General features: G+C 51.8%; 1 protein-coding gene across 1 annotated transcript; it reads left to right on the top strand.

Annotated features, from left to right (window-relative positions):
• The first annotated feature begins 1,781 nt into the window (after window positions 1-1,781).
• LOC149429387 (histone H4) lies at window positions 1,782-2,109 on the top strand. Its single transcript, XM_089666466.1, has one exon. The coding sequence runs from the start codon at window positions 1,798-1,800 to the stop codon at window positions 2,107-2,109; it is 312 nt and encodes a 103-aa protein (XP_089522592.1). The 5' UTR covers window positions 1,782-1,797.
• Window positions 2,110-11,056: the final 8,947 nt, after the last annotated feature.

Consider the following 11,056-nt stretch of genomic DNA (forward strand, 5'->3'; position numbering starts at 1 on the left):
ATAGAACAGGGGTCTCCAAACCTTCTAAACAAAGAGCCGGTTTACTGTCCTTCAGGCTATAGGGGAGCCGAACTGTGACCAGTGTGAAGAATAGTGCCCCATCATTGGTGTCAGTGGGAGGAATAGTGCCCCATCATTGGTGTCAGTTGAGGAATAGTGCCCCATCATTGGTGTCAGTGGGAATAATGCCCCATCATTGGTGTCAGTGGGAGGAATAGTGTCCCATCATTGGTATCAGTGGGAGGAATAGTGTCCCATCATTGGTATCAGTGGGAGGAATAGTGTCCCATCATTGGTATCAGTGGAAGAAATAGTGCCCCATCATTGGTGTCAGTGGTAGGAATAGTGCCCCATCATTGGTATCAGTGGTAGGAATAGTGCCCCATCATTGGTATCAGTGGGAGGAATAGTGCACCATCATTGGTGTCAGTAGGAGGAATACTGCCCCATCATTGGTGTCAGTAGGAGGAATAGTGCCCCATCATTGGTGTCAGTGGGAGTAATAGTGCCCCATCATTGGTGTCAGTGGTAGGAATAGTGTCCCATCATTGGTGTCAGTGGGAGGAATAGTGCCCCGTCATTGGTGTCAGTGGGAGGAATAGTGCCCCATCATTGGTATCAGTGGGAGGAATAGTGTCCCATCATTGGTAGTAATGGCATGAATAGCGGCCAATCATTGGTGTCAGTGGGAGGAATAGTGCCCCATCATTGGTGTCAGCTGGACCCACTGGAGAATTAATTCCCTGTCTCTGGCGTCAGTGGGAGGAATAGTATCCCATTGTTGGTGTCAGTGTGAGACATTTCCAACACACCAGGGAACAATGGATGCCTACAAGACCATCACCAAGGAAGAAGGAATGCGTAGCCTCTGGAAGGGTTTGTCCAGCTCCTGTTCCATCACTGGATGGGCATGGGGTGTATTTTGTCTTTAGGGGGGGCTTATGTATCTACATGATCTAGAGGCCAATATCAAGGGATGCCAAGGTGGCTGTTCTCTCCACAGGACAGATGGCACTGAAGAGCTGACCCCCATCACCTCCATATAGAAGAGGTTTATGGCACAAATAGTCTACCCTATGAAGCCGAAGATGAAAATCTTCAGACTCTCCATTTCACCTAAGACTGAAGTTAACCACTTGCCCTCCGCCCTATAGATGAAGTACTGCTACAGGGCAGCATGGCTGTGCAAAATCACACATGTGAAGGAAATGCGTATTTGCTCCCCGGCTGATGTTGAATGTTCGCCCCTCACACAGAAATGATCGGTCTAACAATGGAATGTTCGGTGTAACACTGAGAGACAGAATACAACAACAAATTCAGCAGAAATGCGTCTAACAAATGATGACTGATCTGCATGTTCATGAGGGAAAGAAGGATTTGATCCCCTATCATTCAGCAGGATTTCTGGCTCCCAGGTGTCTTTCATACAGGTAACAAGCTGAGATTAGAAGCAGTCTCTTAAAGGGAGTGCTGCTAATCTCATTTTGTTACCTGTATAAAAGACACCTGTCCACAGGAGCAATCAAACCATCAGATTCCAAACTCTCCACCATGGCAAAGACCAAAGAGCTGTCCAAGGATGTCAGGGACAAGATTGTAGACCTACACAAGGCTGGACTGGGCTACCAGACTATGGCCAAGCAGCTTGGTGAGAAGGTGACAACAGTTGGTGCAATCATTCACAAATGGAAGAAACACGACACAACTGTCAGTCTCCCTCGGTCTGGTGCACCATGCAAGGAAGGCGGGCCCAGCCCAGAGCTCAGTCGGTGTTTGCAGCAGAGAAGAATCGTCATGTCTGGTCGCGGTAAAGGAGGGAAGGGTCTGGGGAAAGGCGGCGCCAAGCGCCACAGGAAGGTGCTCCGGGACAACATCCAGGGCATCACCAAACCCGCCATCCGACGTTTGGCCCGCAGAGGGGGAGTCAAGCGCATCTCCGGCCTCATCTATGAGGAGACCCGCGGAGTGCTGAAAGTCTTCCTGGAGAATGTCATCCGCGATGCCGTCACCTACACCGAGCACGCCAAGAGGAAGACCGTCACCGCCATGGATGTCGTCTATGCTCTCAAACGACAGGGACGCACTCTCTACGGATTCGGAGGATAAATCCTCATAACCCCCCCCCCCCCCCTTCATCGTCACAAAGGCCCTTCTCAGGGCCGCCCACCTTCTCATACGAAGGGCTGTCTGTAGGAATATCTGTTTCTTCTGTAGTTAGACCAATTTCTAGCTTTTTCGGTAAAATCTGTGGGAAAGTTCTTAGCTGGATACTTCCTGTACAATCCGATTGTAGAGTTCTTTAGAGGTAAGAAGACGATTTATTACCACAGATGTCCACTATTTATATATTCAGGCTTCTAGCTTACAATATCTGTATCTTATTTTTCGGGAGGTTGTTGAGTCACAGAAAAAACATTTATTTGTCCTATAAAAATCGATGAGACCGATCGCATTGTTGTGGATCTCTCATCATTCCTTGGACAATTCTGGGGATCTCCCAAGTGACGGAGGGCTGCTTTGTAATTACAAACCTCCATCCCGATCGATCCATGTTTCCTGTCTGCGATTTACTAATACATAGTCTTCTGTCTCAGGGGTGTCATTTTCCGGGTTCATTTCTTTTGTGGTTTTTATTTTTTGCTTCCTGGTGATTTACTGAAAGGCGATGTTATACCTGTATTTGTCCACAAGATGGCGCCAGATATAGGACTGAACAATGGGCGATGTTATAGCCAAACCCAACCACAGGATGGAGACAGAGTGAAATCCTTCTCCTCTCTGTCGCCATCCAGTGGACAGATGCAGGTATAACACCGTCTTTTAGGAAATCATTCTGCTCTCTGTCTCCATCCTGTGGTTGGGTTTGGCGATCACATCTCATTGTTCAATCCTATATCTGGCGCCATCTTGTGGACAAATACAGGTATAACATGGCCTATTAAGTCATTCAGCTCTCTGGCTCCATCCATTTACTCTTGCAGTGCAGGCAGTCGTTATTGTATTCTAATTCCTGGGGGTGGGCTTTAAAGATACGATTCAGTTCTTTATTGTTTAATGTTAGAGAAAGTTAGATAAAATCTTTCTTTTACAAATAGAAAAAAAACAAAACAAAAAAAAACTATTTAATATATGACATTGCACACAACAAAGGACAAATCACATGACAAATATACACCCTGTCACCACATTGCCCTCAAGATATATATATAATATTAGGAAAAATAATTTTAAAATTCAAATAAATCATTCCTTTGAATACGGAGCTATTGTTGGGTTAGTGTATACGGGTGTTTTGAGTTATTGTTAAGCAAAGCCCAGGGTCTGAGGGAGTAGGCGTTCCTCCACAATGCAATGCCCAGGGTCTGAGGGAGTAGGCGTTCCTCCACAATGCAATGCCCAGGGTCTGAGGGAGTAGGCACCTCTCCACAATGCAATGCCCAGGGTCTGAGGGAGTAGGCGTTCCTCCACAATGCAATGCCCAGGATCTGAGGGAGTAGGCGTTCCTCCACAATGCAATGCCCAGGATCTGAGGGAGTAGGCGTTCCTCCACAGTGCAATGCCCAGGGTCTGAGGGAGTAGGCGTTCCTCCACAATGCAATGCCCAGGGTCTGAGGGAGTAGGCGTTCCTCCACAGTGCAATGCCCAGGGTCTGAGGGAGTAGGCAATCCTCCACAGTGCAATGCCCAGGATCTGAGGGAGTAGGCGTTCCTCCACAGTGCAATGCCCAGGATCTGAGGGAGTAGGCGTTCCTCCACAGTGCAATGCCCAGGGTCTGAGGGAGTAGGCGTTCCTCCACAATGCAATGCCCAGGGTCTGAGGGAGTAGGCGTTCCTCCACAATGCAATGCCCAGGGTCTGAGGGAGTAGGCGTTCCTCCACAATGCAATGCCCAGGGTCTGAGGGAGTAGGCGTTCCTCCACAGTGCAATGCCCAGGATCTGAGGGAGTAGGTGTTCCTCCACAGTGCAATGCCCAGGGTCTGAGCGAGTAGGCGTTCCTCCACAGTGCAATGCCCAGGATCTGAGCGAGTAGGCGTTCCTCCACAGTGCAATGCCCAGGATCTGAGCGAGTAGGCGTTCCTCCACAGTGCAATGCCCAGGATCTGAGCGAGTAGGCGTTCCTCCACAGTGCAATGCCCAGGATCTGAGCGAGTAGGCGTTCCTCCACAGTGCAATGCCCAGGGTCTGAGCGAGTAGGCACCCCTCCACAGTGCAATGCCCAGGGTCTGAGCGAGTAGGCGTTCCTCCACAATGCAATGCCCAGGGTCTGAGGGCGTAGGCACCCCTCCACAATGCAATGCCTAGGGTCTGAGTGAGTAGGCGTTCCTCCACAATACAATGTCCAGGGTCTGAGAGAGTAGGCGTTCCTCCACAATGCAATGCCCAGGATCTGAGGGAGTAGGCGTTCCTCCATAGTGCAATGCCCAGGGTCTGAGCGAGTAGGCGTTCCTCCACAGTGCAATGCCCAGGGTCTGAGCGAGTAGGCGTTCCTCCACAATGCAATGCCCAGGGTCTGAGGGAGTAGGAGTTCCTCAACAATGCAATGCCCAGGATCTGAGCGAGTAGGCGTTCCTCCACAGTGCAATGCCCAGGGTCTGAGGGAGTAGGCGTTCCTCCACAATACAATGTCCAGGGTCTGAGGGAGTAGGAGTTCCTCAACAATGCAATGCCCAGGATCTGAGGGAGTAGGCGTTCCTCCATAGTGCAATGCCCAGGGTCTGAGCGAGTAGGCGTTCCTCCACAGTGCAATGCCCTGGGTCTGAGCGAGTAGGCGTTCCTCCACAATGCAATGCCCAGGGTCTGAGGGAGTAGGCACCCCTCCACAATGCAATGCCTAGGGTCTGAGTGAGTAGGCATTCCTCCACAATACAATGTCCAGGGTCTGAGGGAGTAGGCATTCCTCCACAATGCAATGCCCAGCATCTGAGCGAGTAGGCACCCCTCCACAATGCAATGCCCAGGGTCTGAATGAGTAGGCACCCCTCCACAATGCAATGCCCAGGGTCTGAACAAGTAGGCACCTCTCCACAATGCAATGCCCAGTGTGACGGGAGTGACTTTTGGGGGTGGGGGGACCACTTGGTCAGCTCATGTCCCCCTCATTATGTTTAAGGCACCCTGTGCCTGTTAAGGGTTACAGGGTGTGTATGTGAATGTCTGAGTCTTGTGTGTTGTCCTTTGTCTAGGGCACATGGCTGTCCATTGTCTGTTTACCATGTGCTACCCCCCATTGTGCTGTGTCTCTCTGTCTAGTGAACTATTATGGGATGTACTGTTTGTGTATTGGTGTGGGGGTTGGTCAGTGTCCTTTGCCACATGGTTGCATCCCATTGTTCTGTGTCTAGTTGGATGGGGAGGGGTGATGAGGTGTTTCCTGCCTATACTGTAGCCCTTCCCACTGAAAGGGTGGGCTGATGATGTATGTCCTGTTCCTGGATGTGTTTCCCCGCCCTCTGTATAAAACATGTTTTGTGTAAAATAAAGAGTAGTTGACTTCCTGTTTTAGTAGGAGCTGGGTGATGTCTTATTTTCCTGAGGGATTCCAAGGGCGTGGTCCGTGGATGGTGTTCGGACAGGGGAAGCTGCAGGATAACGGAATATACCCAAGTGCGGTCGGGTACCGGTTCCGTTACATTGGTGGCAAGCGGTGGGATTGTGCTTCCAGCTGTAAACACATGCAAACCACCACCGGGATTCAAGAGCAGGAAAAGACGTCAGTCACCCCAGTGGAGATATGGACCTGGCATCAGAGTTCCCAGGGCTGCTGCAGATCATCCTTGCAACATACCCCAGGACTGTGTCTACGGATCAGTACCTGGAGCTCAGGCAGCGGATTTGGGAGGTGCTTTGGAGAGGAGCGGTCCAGGCTGCTGGTATGGACAAAGGCAAGTGCTATCCAACCCCAGGGGAACGGGTCAGGGACCATTGGAAGTTACGGATGCCATTTCTGGGAGAGCAACCTCAGGAGCATTTGTTGGCTGAGTTGGACAGATTGGTTCAGCAGGAGATAGAACTGGACAATCGATATCGGGCTCTGCGGTGGTACGCAGAGCAGGAATATTTAGGGGTGTCAACAGAGTGCTCTCCTGAGGGACTTGACTTTGGTGGGCCTGGATTGTTGTGGGAGAGCCTTACAAATCTTTTTCTGTTTGGCGATAGAGGAGAACCTACTCTGAAGGAGTTACGAGAAGGCAGAGAGGCTATGTTCGGTCTCACAGGGGTCTCAGAACTTAAACCAGATCTGGAATACCTGCTGAAGAAAGAACTGGATCTGGAAAGAGCATACAGGCAGCTGCTAGGACATGTTCGGCAGCATGCCCAAGAATCAGCAGTGGAAATTCCAGAGACTGGGGATCTGATAGACCTCTCAGCCGAGGAGGAACCAGCAGTAGACCGGGCAACAGGGCCAAACAATACTGAACTCTGCCCAGCACTGGTAATGTCTCCTGAGTTCCACGGACAGGAGATGGTGAGCCCCGATTCCCAAACCCCAGTTCCAGAGGCTGGGGATTTGATTGACTTTTTTTCTGAGGAGGAACCAGCCGGGGAGCCGCCAGCTGAAGTGCTGACAACCGGACAGAGGGTCCAGGACCTCTGCCCCATGCCTGTGGTAGTTTCAGAGGCCCAGGGTGAGAAGGGAGAGGAGGTTGTTGTCCTCTCTCCCCCACAGTCAGCCAGAGTGGAGGAAACTGTTTCCCCTCCCAAGCCAGGATCTGTGCACCAGGGGGACAGTGACAGCGGAATTCCATCCCAGCAGCAGATCCACAGTCTGGGAGGGGAGGAAGCCGGCCTCCCTCCCCTACGGTTAGCCGGAGCAGATGTGGGGTCCCCAGCAGAAGTGCTGGCAACAGGGCAGAGCGCCGCTGGCCTCTGCCTAGCAACTACAGCCACCACCTGGACACCCCAGGGATGCTGGGCAGTCGGCCCAGATCCCCCACAGAGGGATGAAGGAGGCCCAGCCACCCTGTCTTCTCTCCAGCGGCTGAGAGGATTTCCGGGAGAAGGACCAGTCCGTACTTCTCCCCAGCGGCGGGTATGTTCTACGGGAGAGGCAGAGGTTGGCTGGGTGAGTAATGCTTGGTGTGGGACAATTTGCATGCGGTACTATGTGGGTGCTGGCATTGAGAGACTGGAGGTGCAGAGTAACTTCAGAGTACATCCGTCTGGGATCTACTCCTGTGTTACTCTCCTACCGAAAGGGGAGATATGTGACGGGAGTGACTTTTGGGGGTGGGGGGACCACTTGGTCAGCTCATGTCCCCCTCATTATGTTTAAGGCACCCTGTGCCTGTTAAGGGTTACAGGGTGTGTATGTGAATGTCTGAGTCTTGTGTGTTGTCCTTTGTCTAGGGCACATGGCTGTCCATTGTCTGTTTACCATGTGCTACCCCCCATTGTGCTGTGTCTCTCTGTCTAGTGAACTATTATGGGATGTACTGTTTGTGTATTGGTGTGGGGGTTGGTCAGTGTCCTTTGCCACATGGTTGCATCCCATTGTTCTGTGTCTAGTTGGATGGGGAGGGGTGATGAGGTGTTTCCTGCCTATACTGTAGCCCTTCCCACTGAAAGGGTGGGCTGATGATGTATGTCCTGTTCCTGGATGTGTTTCCCCGCCCTCTGTATAAAACATGTTTTGTGTAAAATAAAGAGTAGTTGACTTCCTGTTTTAGTAGGAGCTGGGTGATGTCTTATTTTCCTGAGGGATTCCAAGGGTGTGGTCCGTGGATGGTGTTCGGACAGGGGAAGTTGTGCTATAACGGAAAAACTCAGTGCGGTCTGGGTTCCGGTTCCGTTACACCCAGGGTCTGAGGGAGTAGGCGTTCCTCCACAATGCAATGCCCAGGGTCTGAGGGAGTAGGCGTTCCTCCACAATGCAATGCCCAGGATCTGAGGGAGTAGGCGTTCCTCCACAGTGCAATGCCCAGGGTCTGAGGGAGTAGGCGTTCCTCCACAATGCAATGCCCAGGGTCTGAGGGAGTAGGCGTTCCTCCACAGTGCAATGCCCAGGGTCTGAGGGAGTAGGCGTTCCTCCACAGTGCAATGCCCAGGATCTGAGGGAGTAGGCGTTCCTCCACAGTGCAATGCCCAGGGTCTGAGGGAGTAGGCGTTCCTCCACAGTGCAATGCCCAGGGTCTGAGGGAGTAGGCGTTCCTCCACAATGCAATGCCCAGGGTCTGAGGGAGTAGGCGTTCCTCCACAGTGCAATGCCCAGGATCTGAGGGAGTAGGCGTTCCTCCACAGTGCAATGCCCAGGGTCTGAGCGAGTAGGCGTTCCTCCACAGTGCAATGCCCAGGATCTGAGCGAGTAGGCGTTCCTCCACAGTGCAATGCCCAGGATCTGAGCGAGTAGGCGTTCCTCCACAGTGCAATGCCCAGGATCTGAGCGAGTAGGCGTTCCTCCACAGTGCAATGCCCAGGGTCTGAGCGAGTAGGCACCCCTCCACAGTGCAATGCCCAGGGTCTGAGCGAGTAGGCGTTCCTCCACAATGCAATGCCCAGGGTCTGAGGGCGTAGGCACCCCTCCACAATGCAATGCCCAGGGTCTGAGTGAGTAGGCGTTCCTCCACAATACAATGTCCAGGGTCTGAGAGAGTAGGCGTTCCTCCACAATGCAATGCCCAGGATCTGAGGGAGTAGGCGTTCCTCCATAGTGCAATGCCCAGGGTCTGAGCGAGTAGGCGTTCCTCCACAGTGCAATGCCCAGGGTCTGAGCGAGTAGGCGTTCCTCCACAATGCAATGCCCAGGGTCTGAGGGAGTAGGAGTTCCTCAACAATGCAATGTCCAGGATCTGAGCGAGTAGGCGTTCCTCCACAGTGCAATGCCCAGGATCTGAGTGAGTAGGCGTTCCTCCACAATACAATGTCCAGGGTCTGAGGGAGTAGGAGTTCCTCAACAATGCAATGCCCAGGATCTGAGGGAGTAGGCGTTCCTCCATAGTGCAATGCCCAGGGTCTGAGCGAGTAGGCGTTCCTCCACAGTGCAATGCCCAGGGTCTGAGCGAGTAGGCGTTCCTCCACAATGCAATGCCCAGGGTCTGAGGGAGTAGGCACCCCTCCACAATGCAATGCCTAGGGTCTGAGTGAGTAGGCATTCCTCCACAATACAATGTCCAGGGTCTGAGGGAGTAGGCATTCCTCCACAATGCAATGCCCAGGGTCTGAACGAGTAGGCACCCCTCCACAATGCAATGCCCAGGGTCTGAACGAGTAGGCACCTCTCCACAATGCAATGCCCAGGGTCTGAGGGAGTAGGCGTTCCTCCACAATGCAATGCCCAGGGTCTGAGGGAGTAGGCGTTCCTCCACAATGCAATGCCCAGGGTCTGAGGGAGTAGGCGTTCCTCCACAATACAATGTCCAGGGTCTGAGGGAGTAGGCGTTCCTCCACAATGCAATGCCCAGGGTCTGAGCGAGTAGGAACCTCTCCACAATGCAATGCCCAGGGTCTGAGCGAGTAGGCGTTCCTCCACAATGCAATGCCCAGGGTCTGAGCGAGTAGGCGTTCCTCCACAATGCAATGCCCAGGGTCTGAGGGAGTAGGCATTCCTCCACAATGCAATGCCCAGGGTCTGAGTGAGTAGGCATTCCTACACAATGCAATGTCTAGGGACTGAGCGAGTAGGTATTCCTCCACAATGCAATGTCCAGGGTCTGAGTGAGTAGGTATTCATCTACAATGCAATGGCAAGTCTGAGTAAGAGTTCCTCCACAAAGCAGTGCCCAATGTGCTGGCCATCACCTACAGGAGGGTACATTCAGTGGGTGATCGGCTGGTCCATAGTGAGTATAGGGGGGCCGACAGGGGAGTAAGTATGCATTCCTCCACAACGCAATGCTCAGGGTCTGAGTGAGTAGGCATTCCCACACTACGCAATGCCCAGGGTCTGAGTGAGTAGGCATTCCCACACTACGCAATGCCCAGGGTCTGGGTGAGTAGGTATTCCCACACTACGCAATGCCCAGGGTCTGGGTAAGTAGGAGTTCCTACACAATGCAATGCCCAGGGTCTAATTGAGTAGGAGTTCCTACACAATGCAATGCCCAGGGTCTGGGTGAGTAGGAGTTCCTACGCAATGCAATGGCTAGGATCTGAGTTAGTAAGCATTCTGCCACAACGCAATGCTCATGGTTAGAGTGGTTAGGCATTCCCACACAATGCAATGCCCACTGTGCCGGCCATTAGCTACAGGAGGGTACCCTCGGTGGGTGATCAGCTAGTCCATAGTGAGTATAGGTGAGCCGACAGGAGAGATCTATGCAAGAAACGAGGGACTTTTCCTTGTAGGTCCTGTTCTTATTGTAGGTTTATGGACATACAATCATATATTAGACTTTTGAATGACAAAATCTTTTTTCCCCAGACAATTGGAAGACCCCAAAGGTCGTCTATCTACTCTCCTGTGAATGTGGGTATGTTTATGTTGGGAAGATGAAGTTGCCTTTTTGGTGCAGAGTCTACGAACATGTCACCAATATGTGCAAGAGTGATCTCGAGCTTCCTGTGGGCCATCATGTGGCCTCTGTTCATGGGGGAAATTCCCCAAAATAAATTTTTTTGCGCTAGCTCGTATCCATCCTAGTCCTTGGGGGGATTTTAATAGGTGCCTCTTACAGCGTGAGCATTGGTGGATTTATGACCTAAATGCTACCATTCCATCTGGCCTTAATGAGGCCTTAAATTTCAAACCATTCTTGCCATGCTTCCTCTCTGGGCGTTGTGAAAAGGATTTGTAATTTTTATTGTTTCCATCTCTTATGCTCTATGTATTGCTTGTTCCCTTTTTTCTCTTATCGCTTTCCCCTGTACAGGTCTGATTATGTATGCATTACATTTTGTACAATTATGGATTTATTGTATCTATAGGGTAGATGCCTCCTTTGCGATCTCTGGGAATCCGTGATGGGGGTCACCTGGGTGGTTGCTGCTCATCACCCAGTGCACCTGGGCTCCCTTGGTCATTGATTGAGGGAGCTCTCGTTTCCTGACCACGGTGTTGAGCGGTTGTTATGGGTCTTCTCTCCACTAGCGGACAGTGTGGTGGTGTGTTTCACCCTTG

The sequence above is a fragment of the Staurois parvus genome, unplaced genomic scaffold, assembly GCF_062004578.1.
Source record: "Staurois parvus isolate SC_StPar_1 unplaced genomic scaffold, SC_StPar_1.0 ptg002724l, whole genome shotgun sequence".
Classification (NCBI taxonomy): Eukaryota; Metazoa; Chordata; class Amphibia; order Anura; family Ranidae; genus Staurois; species Staurois parvus.

Excerpts from the sequence above, each read along its gene's own strand:
- LOC149429387 (XM_089666466.1), top strand. The coding sequence starts at position 1,798 with ATGTCTGGTCGCGGTAAAGGAGGGAAGGGTCTGGGGAAAGGCGGCGCC.